The following is a 19,551-nucleotide window of genomic DNA, read 5'->3' on the forward strand; positions in this document are numbered from 1 at the left end:
GTACTGGACCTGGAGTCACAAAAACTCTAGATTTCAAATCCTACCTTAGTCACTTACAAGCTGTGTGACTCTGAGCAAGTCAATCTAACTACTGTCTGCCTCAGTTTTCTCATCTGGAAAATGCACCTATTGTTGTCTGTTATTTCTCCTTTGTTTTTGAAGAGGACCAATGAGATCAAAGACTCAAGGATAAATTGGATCTAAATGAGGCAGAGTTGCACAAGGTCATTGGCCTCACTCTCTCTTCCAGAGTCATCCAAGTCCAGTGGCAAGACAGAAATCAAAGTAACTGGTGATGGCCCAGGATGAAATGGATGACCTTAGTGTCTTCAATGTCTGATCAAGCTCTAAATACTCCACAGTGCCTACCTCTTAAGCCTTTGTGGCCATTGGAAAACGTTTTTCTCATCCACCCTTTCCACCAGGGGAAGTCTTCACATGCTTGGGGTAGACATCTTACAAACTCATTGTTACTTTCAACCTGGTTTAGCCCATCTGCCCAGAGAGTTTTGGTGGGGTGTGGTCACTGAGCATACTTCAGCTTTTGGGACCACTGGTGAGAATTGAGTAGCAGGAAGAAATCAAAGAGGGATGAGCAACCCTTAAAAGGGCTCAGCAGGGGGCAGCTAGGTGGCACAGTGGATAAAGCACAGGCCCTGGATTCAGGAGGACCTGAGTTCAAATCTGGCCTTAGACACTTGACACTTACTAGCTGTGTGACCCTGGGCAAGTCACTTAGCCCTCATTGCCCTGCAAAAAAAGGGGGCTCAGCAAACCCTTAAAACAGAAGTGCTAGTCCTTCTTCAATACCCTATACACTAATAGTGGCATCAACCTCATTGGGGTGATGAGAAGATAGAATGAAAAAAATATATATTTGCAAAGCCCTTGAACCTTAAAGTGCTGTGTGAATTTTAACTATTATTAAATGTTTGTTTTTCACTATATAAACAATAATAACCACTGGCAATTGCTAGTGAAGTTGTAGTTTGGGGAATACAGTTGGGAAGAAGCAACTGAAAGGAAAACATTCCCAGTGAAGAGACAGAGAATTATCTAATGCATCAGTGTGTGATGTATCTTACCAGAAATATTTTCTGGTTCAAGTTTGGCAAAAATTTAAAGAAAATTACATATCAGATGATACTACTTCTCAGAATGGAAAAGGAGCCTTGGGTGGAGAAGTGAGTAGAAGAGTAATGGACACCATACCCTTTAAATATACTATATAGGAATCAGTTATTCATCATATAATTAGAATGACCAAATACATTCCATAGAAATGGGAAAATGTACCTCCTTCTCTTTTTTATGGAGATGGAGGACTGAGTATTGCATGTACTTTCAGACTTGGTTCATGAGTAGCTTAACTTTGTTAAACTGTTTCCTTCCTTCCTTCTTTCCTTCCTTCCTTCCTTCCTTCCTTCCTTCCTTCCTTCCTTCCTTCCTTCCTTCCTTCCTTCCTTCCTTCCTTTCTTCCTTCCATGACAAAAAGAAGGGAAAACAATAATTCTTCAGGAGGCTGCCTCCAGACTAGACAGCTTCCATAGCCCTTTGTTATTCTATGTGGTAGCCTCCTTCATATTCATATCCCCATTGGGATAGCTCAAGTGGACCATAGGTTTTAGAGGGAGAAAGATGGGTCCTCCTTTGTGGGTCTGATTGGTTACCAATCTCTGTTGTCATAGGCAGGTGGTTGCCAGTGATTAGCTGGAAAGGCGTTAGCAGGACCTGGAAATTTCAAGAAAAGAGTAGAAACAAATGATATATCTTGAGAAGAAAGTCTGCTGCAAGAGAAAATAAGCACACAGACAAAAAAGTGTTTGATTTTGTTATTATACTCCCATTTTTCAGCAAACTGACTATATCCTAAGACAACCACACACACACCTGAATATATGGGCCTTTATCATCAACAAAGCAAACTAGACTTAATCATATAAAATAATATAAGGAATGAAATAAATTCCAGAACCAGGATGAGTTCCCAAAACTCTCCCCTCAAATAACAGAATTTGAAAAGGACCTCAAAAGCCATATTGTCTATATCTGTAAAGGAATCATTACTAAAACAAACCCCCAGAATGGACATCCAAGTTCTTCTTTATAACTTCCAATAAGGAGAGAACTTCTTACATGCCAAGGCAGTCCATTGTACTTTTGAACAATTGTAATTGTTAAGATTGTGTGTCCTTGCCCTTAGATCATCTACATTTGTTCTCTAGAACCTCTGCTCAAACCAAGAGAATGTTGTGCACAGTGACAGTAATGTTTAATGATGAACTAGGAATGACTTAACTAATCTCAGCAATACAATTATCCATGACAATCCCAAAGAACTAATAATGAAGCACACTATCCACCTCTAAAGAAGGAACAGATATTGATGGAATACAAACTGACACATGCTATTTTTTTACTTTCATTTTTTTTCTTTTATATAAGTTGTCTTATACAAAATGTTTTACATAATTACACTTGTATAACCTATATCTGTTTGCTTACCTCAGGGAAGGAGGAGAAGAGGGAAGGGAGGAGGGATAAAATTTGAAGCTCAAAACTTTAAATAAAAATGTTCATTATTTAAAGAAAGAACTTCTGCTCATTGTCTTAGCTTCTCACTGGGGCCAGATATAGTGCCTAACCCCTTTTCTCTTTGGCAGGACTTTATATGTTTTTTTTTTTTCAGGGCAATGAGGGTTAAGTGACTTGCCCAGGGTCACACAGTTAGAAAGTGTCAAGTGTCTGAGGCCGGATTTGAACTCAGGTACTCCTGAATCCAGGGCTGGTACTTTATCCACTATGCCACTTAGCTGCCCCCGACTTCATATACTTTTACAAAACTACCTTCTCCTGAAGAATCTCATCTATTTCTTCTTTAAGTTAAACATCATGATTCCATGATTCCATCTTTATATGACAAGAAAACAAGGTCCTTCACTTACCTGGTCATGCTTCACTGGACACTCTCAAGTTTATCAATGTCATTGTTAAATTATGGTATCTGACCCAAATAAAATTCACCAGATATGATATGACAAAACAGAGGACAAATGAAGCATCACTTTCTTATTATTAGAAGCTGTGGCATTTGATGTAGCTCAAGATCCCCTTAGTTTTAATGTTGGCTATCACATAACAGTATTGTTTTATTCTCTAAAATCCCCAGAACTTTTTCAGACAAATGTCAGACAATACCTCCATAATTTTGTACAAGATGATTCTTTGACCTCAAGTGTAAAACTTTTCATTTGCATCTAATGAGATTCATCATATCAGATTTAGACTAATACACTAAACTGCCAAGATCTTTTTGGTTCCTCACTCTTTTACTCAGTGCCATCTATGCCTTTGTGTTATTCATTGATAAAACTGTTAATCAGCAGAAGGCCAAATATATTTCCAAATATATACTCCACTGCAGACCTCTTGCCAAGTTAACATTTAATAACCATTCATTCTTTAAACCAGGCTACTCACAAGGAGGTAAGAAGAACAATGCTAAAGAGGACACTCGATATAGAGCCTCCATGCCCAGTGTGAATAGCACTTGGGGAAAGGGTAGAGTATCCATATTCTAGCTGATGGCCCAGAGTCCCCTCCAGTCTCAAACATATCAATTAGACAAAGAGTCTGTATGATAATAATTCCCTGTTATGTATAAGATAGTAGAGTAAGGATATTTTCTAAATTACCTAATAAGGAGTGAGGAATGAGTAGGAAAATAGGAATGAGGAAGAGAAAAGCAAGAAACTTAAATCTAAAGGTAACATTCCTACAATTGGCTGAAAAAGAATGCTTTGATCATACCAGTAAAATGAGTTTTCCTGAAAGGCAGGATCCCTTCTGAGACCTAGTCTTTTTCCCACCGTGGGCAATGAGGGTTAAGTGACTTGCCCAGGGTCACAGGCTAGTAAGTGTCAAGTGTCTGATGACAGATTTGAACTCAGATCCTCTTGAATCCAGGGCAGGTGCTTTATCCTCTGCACCACCTAGGTGCCCTCTGAGACCTCGTCTTTGGTCAGCAGCTCCACCTTCAATTTAAGACCACTTATAATCAGCCAAGCTATCAGAGTTGACCTAACTTTAAATAATTTTACTGGGCCTGGATTTCTTTCAGGCTCTGTTCATGCTGGGTAAAGTTTGAGTTCATAATTGCTAATTCATTTAAAACATCTTCACACTATCCAAAGAGTACAACAGATAGACTTGTGGTGAACCAGGTGGGGACTGTATTTCAAGGGAGGATAATATGTGAGGAGGGAAGGTCTTCAGAAAATTCCAGTCACCAATTTTGAGGCTTCTGGTCCTTTGGATTGATGTCATATAAATGTAAGAACCAATTCAACAGATATGCTGCCATCTTGATTTTAGCATATCATTGAGGATAGTTTAATAAACAGTCTGTAAATAAAGGATCCCCATGTTAATAGGATAGGTCACTTAGGTAATATCCACAATAGATATTATAAAATTATGTCCATATGACCATAGGAAGTGGTAGAAGAGGGCTTTATCTATGGACTCATACAGATAGGGTTCAGTCCTGGGAGAGCCTGACCTCAAAAGGAGGGTGCTAAGGCTTTTCTATTCTTTCTAGCTTATTATTATGCCCCTGGTCTAGATAAAATATCTTAAAGCTAAATGCTAAAATAATCAATAACATAATTTTTTCTGGGGAAAATCAGATCTAAAATCTCTACTAAAACAGAATAGAATCCTTTCTAAAAATACACAAAATAGATACCAGATAAGGGCCAGCTATTTATTTCCTCTATGACCAAAGACCCTCCAAGGGCCTTCTCCTCTTACAGTGATACCTTTGTGATAGCAAATTGAGCTACCTTTTGTCTTAACTGTTGTCTAGTTTTTAGTCATATAACGGGCATGGTCTCAGACAAATGGAGACCTGGGAAAGATCTTAATTTTAAAAGGCCAAGGTCACCCACTGCATCCTGGCCATTGGCAATCATCTTGACCTTTGTCTTGCCACAGGACTCTGATGACTCTGGAGGAGAAAGTGAGGCTGAGGACTTTGCATAGCTCTGCCTCAGTTAAATCCAATTCATTTGCAAGACAGCACCCTCAATAGCATAGCCAAATGTTGAACAACAATGATGATAAGATACATGCTTAAAAGATTAAAAATCTTCACAAATATCTGTTAACACATACTTAGCACATGAAGCAATAATCTACCATTTTATTACCTTGCCAATATTGTGAGACTGATGAACAGATATTTTACATTCACCTCAGCTCTTTATAGCCCAAGAAATTCACTATCTCCAGGTCTTTGAGCCAGCCACAGTATACTACTGGGGCCAGTCACCATCTCTTTCAATAAGTGATGGAGTTGCAGGAACTATCTCCAGGTAAGTAGCCAAAACTGATTCTGGAAGTCCCAAACTCTCAAATACATAAGGGTAGAACCAGGTCAGCCAGTCAAATAGCATTTATTAAGTACCTTCTACATACCAGGAACTGTGTTAAGCATTTGGGATCCAAAGAATTTTTTTAAAGTCACTGCTCTCAAGGATCTCACAGTCTAATGGGGGTAGAGAGGGGACAATACAAAAACAACTATGTACAAGCAAAATGTATATAGGAAAATCGGAAGTAATCTCAGAGGGTAGGCATCAAGATTAAGAATAGAAACTGACAAGGAGAAGGTGGGACTTTAACTGAAGCTTGCATGAAGACAGGGAAGATGGGAGTTAGAGCTAAAGAGGGAGAGGTTTCCATGCATGGGAGACAGCCATGGAAAACCCTAGGAGTCAGAAACAGATTTTCACGTGTAAGGAGCAACAATTAGTCCGGTGTCATTGGATCACAGAATACAGATATAAGAAGACTGAGAAGGGAATAAAGGTCCAGGGTTAAAATATCCATTTCTCAGAATTGTTATTCAGTAAGTTGGGCTAATGGGGCAGTTATATGGCTCAGTGGATAGAGTACTGGGCCTGGAGTCATGAAACGTGAGTTCAAATCTGTCCTCAGATACTTACTATATGAATGTAATGGAATTCTTTTGTGCTGTAAGAAATGATGAGCAGGAGTTCAGAGAAACCTGGAAAGAATTGCATGAACTGATGATGAGTGAGGTGAGCAGAACCAGAAGAACATTGATACACAGTATCATCAACATTATGTGTTGATCAACTGTGATAGATTAGATTCTTCTCACCAATCCAATGGTACAAAAAAGTTCCAAAGGGCTCATGATGGAAAAGACTCTCCAAAAAAAAAAAAAAAAAAGCAACTGTGACATATGGATGCTGATTGGACCATACTATTTCTTTTGTTTTTGGAGCTGTTGTTTTGAGGTTTTGAGGTTTTTCCTTTTTACTCTGATTCTTCTCTTATAACATGACTAATGCAGAAATAGGATTAATGTTTTATATATATATATATTTGGGATCTCACTCATCATCAGTTCATGCAAGTCCTTCCAGGTTTCTCTGAACTCCTCCTGCTCATCATTTCTTACAGCACAAAAGAATTCCATTACATTCATATACCATAATTTGTTCAGCCATTCCCCAATTGATGGGCATCCCCTCAACTTCCAATTCCTTGCCACCACAAAAAGAGCAGCTATAAATATTTTTGTACATGTGGGTCCTTTTCCCTTTGATTTTCTGCAATTCTTATACTCAACCCAAAAGTTGACTCTTTTTGTTCTATTGACAATCATGTCTGACATAATTACCTAGTCATGAGGACCAAGGGACCAACAAAAAGCTTCTGGTCATACCTATCATTTATTGTTTTTATGAATAATACTTTATTTTTCCCAATTACACATAAAACAATTCTTAAACAGTCATTTTTAATAATTTTGAATTCCAAGTTTCCTCCCTCCCTCTCTCTCCTTCTTGAGACAATAAGCAATTTGATATATGTTATACATGTGTAATCATGCAAAACATATTTCCATATTAATTATTTTGTGAAAGAAAACACACACCTAATTTCTTTTAAATCATGAAAAAGTAAAGTAAAAAAGTGTATGCTTCAATCTGTTTTATTATGAGTCCTTTGGAATTTTCTTTGATTTTTTTAAAGCTAGTGTCAAGTGTCTGAGGCTGGATTTGAATTCAGGTCCTCCTGAATCCAGGGCCAGTGCTTTATCCATTACACTACCTAGCTGCCCCGAGAATTGCCTTAGATTATTGCATTGCTGAGAAAAGCTAAGTCATTCACTATTGATCATCATGTGATAGTTATTACTACATATAATGTTCTCCTGCTTTTGCTCACTTCACTTTGTATCAGTTCATGTCAGTTTTTCTATGGTTTTTTTCTGAAATTTTCTTGCTTGTCATATTTTTATGCCACAATTGTATTTCATTACAATCATATACCACAATTTGTTCAGTCCTTCCCCAATTGATGGATATCCCTTCTATTTCTAATTCTTTTCCACTGCAAATGGAGCTGATAAAAATATTTTTATACAAATAGGTCCTTTTCCCCTTTCTAGAAAATCTCTATGGGATACAGTCTTAGTAGTGATATTACTGGATCAAAGGGTATGCACAATTTTATAGCTCTTTGGGCATAGTTCCAAAGCATCGTCCAAAATGGTTGGGTCAGTTTACAACTTCACCAATAGTCTATTAGTGTCCCAATTTTCACACATCCTCTCTAGTATTTATCTTTTTCCTCTTCTATCATATTAACTGATGTGAAAGGTGTGAGGTAGTACCTCAGTTATTTTAATTTGCATTTCCTTAATAAGCAGCTATCTTTTAGAAAGTGATTTTGGCATGTGTCTCACTGGAAGATGCCAGAGAACAGTGGAAATGTTCAGTCCAAAAGTCATTGCTTATGGAATCAAGATCAAGGCAAAATCCTAAAAAAGAAAGAAATCATATTCCCAATAGATTTTACCTCACACAGTAAGTGCCACTATTTATAATTATTACAAAACATTTCAGACTAGTTCAAGAGATAGGCATTGGTCTAGCTATTGCCTTACTAGTTTATGGCAGTAAATACAAGTCAGGAAATTTAAAAGAAACATAGTAAAAATTCTGACAATCACAGGGCAACTAAAAGTTTGATAAAGACACTCTCTATGGAAGTTAGATATCCATTCAATCAGCAGTGGAGTAGCCATCCAGCCTAGTATTATTTTCTATTTTCTCAAATCATTTTTGTACTGTAATCATAGCTTCTCCCTATTTAAGCTCGGCCCAAACTTCAAGCACTCTTAACAGCATTGTATCTTTGAATTCTCATACTCTTTCTCATTTCTGTTTTGGCTGTTCAGCTGTTTTTGCTACTAGAAAAAAGATTCCAAGAAACAGTCCAAACGAATAATCGTAGTTGGGGGGAGTTTTTTCATCCACTATGTGCACATAAATCTTGCAAAAGTTGGACAACTTTTGAAGGCAAAGTTCTTTATTTTGATTTGCAAACTCTCTCAAAATTGAGATTGATGTTTACACTGCAGGTAAAAGTAAAAAACATCCCCCAGAACTCTGCTTTAAATATTTTTCTAGCAACTAGTCCTAGGAGGAGAGCTATTAATACTACGATGTGAAAGTCATTATCAAATACAAAGCATTTTAATGCCCCCTCCCCTCAAAGCTTCCTTTGTTATCTTCTTCCAGAAGGAAGACTATTAATTCTATCACCTCAGTCCAACTACATCCAGTAAAAGAGTAATAAAAAGGAATTTCATGAGTACTTTAGAGGAGCAACTAATAGGTCTTAATAGGCTAGAACAGGTCCCTGGCATGATGCTAATTCAAAGAAGAGAAAGAGGAGGAAGACGAGGGGGAGGAGAAAAGGGTAGAATGAGAAAGGAAGATGAAGAGCAAGGAGAGAGAGAGGAGCAAAAGAGTAATAGGGAGAGTAAAGAACTATTTCCAGGGTTTCTGGATCATGCTGGTCATGAAGTTTAATTGGAACTAATCTAAACCAGTTATTAGGTTCCCAAATACCTATGCATCTTTCCTTAGTCGAATGCTTTCCATGGTGCCTGACACATTGTAGGCACTTAATAAATGATTTATTGACTGACTTAGTCTCTGACCTAAAGGCAAAAGGTGTCCTGTCTGATATCTAATCTAAATGAAAGTTAAGGATCTCCACCATCCCGACCACCATCCCCAGTACCACCCCAGACTTCTAGAAAAAGCTAGGGCAGAAAGTATGCAGTAGAAGGAAAGTTTTAACTAAATTGATCTTTTGCAAGGTCAATAGCATTGCAAATAATGATTCCTGTGCCCCAAAATGATAGCAATTTGGAGATTTAAATGAGATTTTACCAAAAACTTAGACATGCCAGCATGCACTAGACTGTCTATCTTATGGCATATTTCTAACTTTCACAAGGGAAGGCTTGGGAGATACCTGGGGGTAAGAACATGGGGCTACAGACAATAAGAAAAGATCTATTACAACAGTTCCACACCAGGGCCAGGGAGGATAGCCAACCAAGGTGGCTCCTCCAATGTGAAGTGCAATGGTTATCAGGAAATGGTAGAAGAAAAGTAGGCAAATAATGTTGGTCCTGAAAAGAGGCCATCTCCAGACTTAGTATATCCATCTTTTCCTGCTTTTTGTTATACCCAACTTTGTCAGATCTTTGAAAAGAGCTTCTTTAGCTTTGTGGCAGATAGCACAATCTCTTCACTAATACACTGTAATGACATGGGCGGGGACAAAGGCATGCAGCAAGCAGCTCAAACTGGCTCACAAGGGCTGATTATTAAATTTTCAGGGTAAGCATTTATAACAAAGAAATCTGCAAACACTATAAATCAGAAACTGATTTATTAGTTTATTGTCTACTTAAAGTGATGGAAAATGTAAATAAGAGATAGAGATTAAATTGAAAAGTCCAGAAAAACAGGTAAACTTTTAAAAAGCGTACCCATCAGTGGGACGTGCAGTTATTGTTTTGAGAAAGCTGGGGCAGATGCTTTTAGAATATGTCTAATTGTTTGCTTATCTCTGATTTCAAAGCCAGGGAGATTCAAAGAGTTCACTAGTGAGGCCTGGGTAATGTAAAGTTCTAATTTCCAGAAAACAGTAAGGTAATAGAACATGCCAATGGTAGAATTAATCTTCCCCAGGAGAAACTTAGATTCCCAAAAGAGAGATTTGGGGAACAATTTCAAGATAATGCCTAAATAGTTATATCCAGTCAGTATTTCTTTAATTCTAACCTTCCATTATCAGCTTCCTTCCATTTGCTCAATCCTAATTTTTAAGCAATTATTTTCTTCAGAAAGATTTTGTACCTTCTTTTTCATTTGGCTAATTTGGCTTTTCAGGCTGTTGACTTATTTTTCATGATTTTCCTGCATCATTCTCATTTCTCTTTCCATTTTTCCTCTACTTCTCTTACTTTATTTTCAAAGTCCTCTTTGAGAGCTTCTATGGCCTGAGGCCAACTCATATTTTTCTTGGAAGCTTTAGATGCAAGAGCTTTGACTTTGTTATCTTCTTCTGAGGGTGTATTTTGATCTTTCTTGTTACCATAGAAACTTTCTAGGGTCAGACTTTTTTTCTGTTTGCTCATTTTCCCTGTCTATTTCTTGACTCTTAACTCCTACTTAAAGTGGGGCACTGCTTCCTGCACACATTGTCCCAAGCTTCAGGGGTCCAAGGTGGTATGATTTAAGGAGAGGTATGTTCACCACTCCCCTGGCCTATCCTTTAGTCTACAAGCAACCACAGGCCTACTTGCCCTCTAATCTGGAAGAGAATCCTGTTCTACTGTGGCTGCAAGCTTGGGTGTGCCTCCACCCCTCCCCCACCTGGTCCACCACCCAAGACTGAGATCTGGATCCAACCATGGGCAAAAGAACAGAGTCTTGCCTCAGTGCCAGCAAAGAGAGTCCTGTAATATCCTCCTGGTCAAACACTCAACCCCCTCACTGGTCCATGAGCTGAGTTCCAAAAGCAGCTGCTGCTGCAGCCAATTCAGAAGCTCCCAAGGTCTGTTTCTCTGGGGCTGGGGCTGGGTTTGTGTGGTACAGTCATGGGTTTGTGCTCCACTCTCACCCTGGTACAACAGACCTTTCCTGCTGACCTTCTAAGCCATCTTTGGATAGAAAATGATCTCACCCTGTCCTTTTGTGGGTTCTGCTACTCCAAGTATTGTCTTATAGCATCATTTGAAGGTATTTGGAGGGGTCTTGGGTAGAGCTCTGGGATGTCACTACCTTTCCTCTGTCATCTTGGCTCCCCTGTTATCAGCTTCCTATTGGATACCTCATCCTATGTATGTAAATTTGACATGTCCAAAATAGAACTTACTATCTTTCCCCCTAAACTAGCCCCTCCTTTAGATTTCTCAATTTCTGTAGAGTACACCATGATCCTTTCACAATTTTCTCATCATTCTCTGCTCTTTCCTTTATTTCAATCCTCATATCCATTTGTTTTCCAATTCTGTGACCAAAATATCTCTCACATTTATCCACTTTTCTCTATCTTCAGATTCACTCTTTTGTTTTGTTTTGTTTTTGTGGGGCAATGAGGTTAAGTGACTTACCCAGGGTCAACAGCTAGTAAGTGTCAAGTATCTGAGGACAGATTTTGAACTCAGGTCCTCCTGAATAAGATTCACTCTTCTAAGTCAGAACTAGATGACTATAATAGCCCCCTAATTGATGTCTCTGCTTTTAGTGTCTTACCTCTCCAATATATCTTCTAAAGTACTACCAAAATAATCTTCCTAATGTACAGGATTGCCATGTCACTCCCCTGCTCAAAAAATTTAGTAAATCCCCATAATATCTAGAATAAAATGTAAGCTCTTCATCTGTTAACTTACACTTTCTCACAAAGTGAGACATTCATGAGCACCCTCCTCTTTACAAACAATATTCCAGTCAAACTAGACAGAGGTTTTCTAATATTCATTCTTCAGCCTCTGCATTTTCCCAGGCTGTATCTTCTCCCACATAGTAACTCTCTTCTCAGCTCAATCTCTCAGAATAATTTCTTTCCTTGAAGATTAAGTTCAGATGCTACCTACTTTATATAAAATTCACTGACCCACATGATACCCCCATAGAAGAACTCCAGGTTCAATTCACCCAATATGAACTTACTAAGCTTCAAAATTCCTAGATCAAAGAAAAACATTGCACATAGGTAGAAAGATAAAAAACGACAACTAAATAATTTCAATAAGAATTATGCTCACAATTAAAGGGGGGGGCAAGGTGGAGTGTGCTCTACCAAAAAGCAAAGGAAAATATTGTTATTTAGTCGTTTCAATCATGTCCAACTCTTCATGACCCCTTTTAGGGAGGTTTCTTGGCAAAAAAAATACTGGAGTAGTTTGTCATTTCCTTTTCCAACTCATCTTATAGATGAGGAACTGAGGCAAATAGAGTTAAGTGACTTGCCCAGGGTTAGAAAGCTAGTAAGTGTCTGAGGCCAGGTTTGAACTCATGAAGATGAGTCTTCCTGATTCCAAGTCCAGTGTTCTATCCATTTCATCACCTAGCTACCCCTAGGAAAATGGCTTACATTAAAAAGTAACATCTCGCAAAGCTGAGCTTTACCCTGGAGAATGTGAGTGTCTTTCTGCGAAACCCATATCCAGGAAGAATTTTAACCACTTGGTGGGGGAAACAACAACAACAAAACTTGAAAAAGTTAAACTAGGTGCGATGGCATTAAAAAGAATAGATGAAGAATTGATAATTACAATCTGAAAGAGTGAGAAAAAAACTGCCATGATTTCAGTGTTCTCCTTTGTCTAAGAATCCACATCTCTAATGGTCATTGAGAGAACAAAAAGAACTTGAATAAAGAGTTTTTAAAAATACCCAGCGGAAGGGGCAGCTAGGTGGCACAGTGGATAGAGCACCGGCCCTGGAGTCAGGAGTACCTGAGTTCAAATCTGGCCTCAGACACTTAACACTTGCTAGCTGTGTGACCCTGAGCAAGTCACTTAACCCCAATTGCCTCACCAAAAACAAAACAAAACAAAACATAGAAGTGGAATATGGAGGGGGAATGGGAGAGGAATGGAGATTTCTTAAAGTTACTACTGTCTAGGCTGGGAAAAGGAAAATATTTTTAAAAGGCTTATAATATGAGAAATATGACAGGGTTTGATGGAGGGAAAAAACAAATTTCAACACTCATACCTATGAGTGGGATAAAAAGAATAAATAAGAAAAAAACATAATTTCTTATATGTCAAAAGATTAAGAGATTTATCTTATGGACCTTTGATTTCATTGATATAGAGAAGTTTCAAAATGAGGAAACTCTACCAATGTAAGGATTGATATCTTCTCTATAGTCATGGAGACTTATCTAGCATACTGAGAGGTTAAGGTTACTTATCCAAGGTTGCAGTCAGATGTGGGACTTGAACTCAAGTCTTTTTGGCTTTGAGGCCAGCTTTACAACCAGCACCCCACAAAAACAAACTTAAAACCTAAAGATACATGATTAACACCGCATTGACATGAAGGATTCCCAATTTTTTGTTATGAGAAATAAAGCTGACCTGGACATTTTTTTTTTTTGTGAATGAAATTCAATTAAATCTTTATTGCTAACGTTGGGGTAAATTCACTAATACCAAAGAACCTGAAAGGTTGTACATTTTAACTTTCTATTTACTATCTATTTAGGCATTTTCTGCTTAAAAAAAATTAAAAGGATCTTGCGCTGATAAACAAGCTATATGACAACAAATAACCTTTAAACTAGCTTTCTTAAGCCACAACAAATATTTTCATTTTCTTTAGCTAATGGTTGTAATTGTATCACATTACTTAGGTCCAAGTTCTTTCTTCAAAGAGCCATCAGAATAACATGGATTGAAGAGATTTTCGAACACTTGCCATTTCTTGCTGCTGAGTGTCCATCAGAATTGTCTTTTGTAACATGGCCATTTCTTTTCTAAGTTCATTTTGTGCACCTGTAAGGAGGCTTTCATGATTCTTCTCCAAGTCTTCCATATTCTTTAAGAACTGTTCACATAGTTGTTTAAATCGTTTTCAGTCTCTGGCTCTGAACTATTCTGGCTTGCTGAAAAACCTTTTGCTGTTGTCGAAACATATTAGCCAGCTTTTCTTCCTGTTCTTCTGCTTTCTGAACATCCACATATCCCACTGCTGAAATAATGTCAGGAACTGCTGCGAATATTCCTGGTTGAGTTTTTGCCTTTGTTCTTGCTGTGTTTTCCAAACATGCTCAATTTTCTGATTACTAGTTTTAAGAGAAGCCTTAGTATACATTTCCAATCTTTTCCTCTTTGCAAGAAGAGCCTTGTTAATATCACCTCCAAATCTTTCCAACATGTTCTGTACTTCACCCCCCCATATCTTCTTCAACTGTTCCATGAGTAATGACTGTAGAAGATCTTTTTTTCCCATGCTTTTCAATTACTGGAGTCTCTCCTTCCCTGGCATCTTCTTCAGAACCACTCAGATCTTTCTTGTCATCTTTGTCAAAGTCATAAACTCGGCTCCCCTGAGCTTCCACGGCTGGTTTCCCCGATTTCCCTGTATGTTTTCTTCCTGAAGATGCCATAATTAGGCAATTTCTGACTCAGCCGCTGGTGGGGGGAACCTCCCTTGGACCTCCCCTGTTCTCAGCTTGGGCCCTGGGCGGGCAGAGGCCTCTCACGCCGGACCTCAAGCTGACATTTTTTTGTATATGTGTCTTTTCTTGATTCTAATAACCTCCTTAACGTGTACTCCCCATAACAGAATTTCACTATGAAAGGATACGTACAACATAGTCACTTCTATTACATAACTCCAAATGTTTTTTCTCCAGAAGACTATTCACAGCTTAGTTAGTGGTGAATTGGTATTCATATCTTTCCACAGCCTCCCTGTGATAAATGTGACATGATAACTAATAATAATTTGAATATATTGCTTTGATTACTAGTGATTTGGGATACTACATGATTATTGATCATTTTTATTCTTTTTAAAAAATTATTACATTCTTTCACCACTTGTTCATCATTAAAATGGCTAAATCTTTTGGATTTGAGTGACTTCACGATAGATTTTGGAGATCAGACTTTATTAGAGATATTCCATGGAATTTTCCCCCCTCTAAATCTATATTCTTTCTTCTGATTCTAGCTACTTTGATAAAACTAAAGACTAGAACTGTGACTTCATTGGCATCTGAAATGCCTGAAATAGAAGAATCTTTCTACCAATAAAATCTGATACCTGTTCTGCATCTAATATAGTCATACTAAATAATTATTGATATATAATTATAGTCTCTTTGAAAACATTTTATTTCAATATTCTTAATTGGAATTGGCCAATTTCCCCTACTTTTAATTAGCTATATGACCTCTAAGGATCCTTCTAGCTATAAATCTATGATCTGAAGAATAGTGGAGATAATAAAAGAAAAAAAGAAGCAATCTCAATTATACAAAATTAAAATACTGCTACCCAAATATCAGTGCTCACTAAACTGATTATTCCCTTCCTTTACATTTTCCCTAAAGGAGAATTAGATGGAGAAGGGGTATGTCATGGACTCTTGACCCTCACTCCTTCACTCAGCTTGCAGCAGCATAATGCAGCTGCTTTTTAAAAGTCAATTTCTGGTTTTATAAAAATATGATTTTAAATATTTTCTTAATATGTATGGGTCTATGTATTAAAATCTGGATGGTAATTTCAATCCGAGCCAATTCTGCTTATTTGAATGCTTGCAGTCAGATTAGAAAGTGAGGAAAGGGGAATTTGGGGAGGGAAACAGATTTAAAGCATTGGATTTTGTCCCCATAGAACCCAAATTAATGCTACAAGAGCAATATTTCAGGGGCAGCTAGGTGGTGCAGTGGATAAAGCACTGGCCCTAGATTCAGTAGGACCTGAGTTCAAATCCACACTTAACACTTACTAGCTGTGTAGCTGTGTGACCCTGGGCAAGTCACTTAACCATCATTGCCCCACAAAAACCACCACCACCACCACCAACAACAACAACAACAACAAAAAACAAGAGCAATATATCTGGCTGGGAGTCCAAGGAGCTAGACATTAATAGAAATGATATTTATTTGAGTGGAAAAAAGCATCAAAGTCTGGGATGTGATATCCTGAGCATATGTGGGTCTTATAATCACAAGGAAGTGAACAAGCCATAAGGCATCTGCCATTTCATTCCTTTGCCCTAAAGTTCAAACTGGGCTTGAAAAGAGTCTAAAAAGGAGTGAAAAGGCAGATGAGCACATCTAGTTGGGCCTAGCTCAGTAGAAGGCTGATAGCGAGTTCTGCTCCGCTCAGCAGGGTCACCTGTTGGCTGTGCATGGATTGGTATTTACAAGAAGTGAGAGAACAGAAGCCACTGAGGCCCAGATCAGATTGGATGTTGTCCCTTTCCTCACCTTTGTTCTTGAGATGTGGACCTTTTCTTCAAGATGTAAGTGATGGAACTTTGTAATTATGGAGCAGAGACACTATTTGCCATTTTGCCCTTGAAATCACCAACTTCTAAAGTACTCCAAACCATTGTGAATGGTTTTTACTTTTAAGACTTGCATTGGGAACCACAGTGGATCCTTATAGGATGCCAGGATCCATTATTAGAGAGTTAAGAACAGTCAATCAAGTGCTGACATGAATAAAACTGATTTTGGAGTAGGTAGAGAGCCAGAGAAAGTTCCAGAAACCTCAGTAACTGATAAGGAGGAATCCCCAGCACCAATGCCTACAACACCAACCTCAAAGCCAGCAACACACACACACACACACACACACACACACACACACACACACACACATACATTCTCCCTTGTTTTCACTATTCCAGTCCAAAATCTAGAACAGAATCCTGGATCCCTACACCCATACACTTCCTTTTTTCATTTCTAAGAGATGGTTGTGAAAGGAGGTTCCTTCAGATTTTCAATATGTTAAATAAACTGAGTGGCCATCAAATCCCATTTACCTGAGTCTTCCAAATAATTATGAACAGTTAAAGAAGTTCAGTAAATTTCCAAGAGGTAGACTAGAGCCTTCAGTACTTGTTCAGATTAAGGTCAGTACATATTTGTCTTTGCTTAGCTCTTTGAAGCTGTGGCCTTAACAGGGTCAGACTATATACATATGCACATAAGGAGAATCTCTTTCTATCAATCATAGGGACTTAACAGGATTGCTGGTCTGCTAGCTGGATTAGAATGTCAGCTGTTGCATAAAATTATAAACTATCTTCCTTTGTTGGCAAATGGTATCATGATATCTGATTTTATTTGTCAGATTATGGAAGTAGGTCACAAGTCAATGTAGAATGCTTAAATTATTAAATTGCCTCATGTGATCTGTGATACCCACCAAGTATACATAAAATCTGTACCTTCTTATCTGAAACATTTTGATTCTTTCTTCTTCTCTTTCTCCTTTCCACTCCTTTTACTTCCTTCCTTCATTTTCAGTTGATTCCTTTTCTTTTCTATAAAACAGGTATGTCTTACAAACCCATAGGAATCATAATCAAGGACATTCAACCTGAACACTTTTAAAAAATTATTCTGAATTTTTAGCTGAATTTTAGTTGGGGGGTTGGTTATTTTACTGGGACTTGTTTTTCTTTTTATTTTATTTTTTACAGAATAGAATTTTAAAATACCTGAATTTTTCACTGAAATTTATTTTTTTACAGGTCATATTTTTAGTATCATTTTAATTTTTTTGTTCTTGATTCCCAGATAGAATTTCTTTTCTTATTATTGATTTAGCTTATCTAATATATCATTGATTTATTGAATTAAAATTTAAGTGAGATTTTAGTGAAATGGAGACCAAAGCTCTAGAAAAGGTTTGTGAAACAAAGCATATGTAATATGTACATGTAGTTCCTATATCTCCTGTAGTGCCTCACACTTCTCACATAGGACAAATGTCCTATGGCACTCTAGTCCAACTTCCTCATTCTAACCTGTCCTAACACTGACAGGTCTAGTTTCCCAGAAAAGGGCCATCACCATGGGATCACACTCATCACACAACCCTAAGGATTCACTCATTTCAGGGGGAAATATAACCCATACTCATCATTTCAGCTCTCTTCCCCCTACCAATGTGTTTCAATTTACACATGCAGTCACTCAAAATGACATTTTTAGATTGTAAAAAAATAATTTACTTAACCATGAGATAAAAATAACATATAAGGTCACATGGTATATTATATCATGATATATTAAAGCAAATGTAAAAAATTAATATATTGCAATGTACACATAACCTGGGTCATCCTCTCCCACAAATGAACTCAGTAAGTGTGGGTAGAGTGGGTAGACACTTAGAGAATCTTTTCAAGGAGAAATGAGTGAGGATAATTCACGTACTCAGATTAACTTAATTTGGGAGCTCAAAACTTGACTGTCTCTGTCTTGGGAACTGTCCTTAAAAGTTGGTGAACTCACCTTATGTGCTAACAGATGCTCGAACTATTAAGCCGGCTTGATCCACCTTGTGCCTTACCATCATTTCCCTGGCCACAGCATCTCAGACATACTAAATAATCTTCTGGGCCACTTCTCTGATGACAAGCTTTCCCTTTCCTCAGGTACATGTATTCTTAACTAGGGATGATATTATCTTTCAATTCCAGCTATTGGCTAATGGCTAAGGCTGTTAGATTTCTGAAATCTGTCCTTATTCTCTCTGTGTGTGTTTTTCTGTCTCTCTCAATATGTCTGTCTCTTTATCTCTCTCTCTTTCTCCTGTTTCTCTCTCTCTCTCTCTCTCTCTCTCTCTCTCTCTCTCTCTCTCTCTCTCTGTCTCCCCCTCTCTGTCTCCCCTCTCTCTGCCTCTTTTTTCCTCCCCCTACCAGGCTCTCCTTCTCTCTCCCCCTCTCCCCTTCTCCCTCTTCTATCTTTCAGTGTTCAGACTTTTTGTTCTCTCTGCAAACAACTCCACCTTACGTTATTGTTAGTAACCAAATCTCATCTGTTTATAATCAGATAAATTGTATTTGATACCCATATTTCTCCAGTATGTTGCTGCATTCATTTTGAACAACGAATTTTCTCAGAACTCAAGAGTAATTTTTTCCTTAGAATTCTGAGTAAAACAGACAATTCAGAAATAAAAAATGTTGAAATGATAGTTCAGTACTTTAAAGGGACAGTATTTCCCTCATATATTAAGGCAAATAAATCTTTAGTCCTAGAAGTAATTCTTGAATATAAAAACAATTGTGTCAGTTGAAAATTGAGAAGGGTGGTAACAAATTTGCACAGATATGATTCTGTGATTTCTGCTACAGACATGGTTTAGATTTTGGAAATGGTTGACAAGTGAATGGTAAATTTGTCTCACAGAAGCTGCTTTCTAATGGGCCACCCTAGAGAAATAAAGAGAGAGCCTGGATTAAAAACTGTCAGTGATCTAACTGTCCTGACTATAGATCAAGGTCAAGGGTGAGCAGGTTTCTTACTGAAACTCTCTAGGGAGAGAGTACTAGGAGCTAAGATGCTATGGAGAGACCTGAAGGCTTCATGATTCTGATTCAAAACCATCCAGTGGGACTTGAAATCTGCCAGAACTCTTGCCATAAATA

At 37.8% G+C, this 19,551-nt stretch overlaps 1 protein-coding gene across 1 annotated transcript; it reads right to left on the reverse strand.

The window, feature by feature from the left end:
- Positions 1 to 13,779: 13,779 nt before the first annotated feature.
- On the reverse strand, positions 13,780 to 14,529 carry LOC122732916 (synaptonemal complex protein 3-like). Its single transcript, XM_043973345.1, is given in 4 exon segments — positions 13,780 to 13,985; positions 13,987 to 14,097; positions 14,100 to 14,318; positions 14,320 to 14,529. Coding segments are annotated over 4 exon segments (726 nt in total). The 3' UTR covers positions 13,780 to 13,799.
- Between the last annotated feature and the right edge of the window lie 5,022 nt (positions 14,530 to 19,551).

Source organism: Dromiciops gliroides, chromosome 6, assembly GCF_019393635.1.
Source record: "Dromiciops gliroides isolate mDroGli1 chromosome 6, mDroGli1.pri, whole genome shotgun sequence".
Taxonomy (NCBI): domain Eukaryota; kingdom Metazoa; phylum Chordata; class Mammalia; order Microbiotheria; family Microbiotheriidae; genus Dromiciops; species Dromiciops gliroides.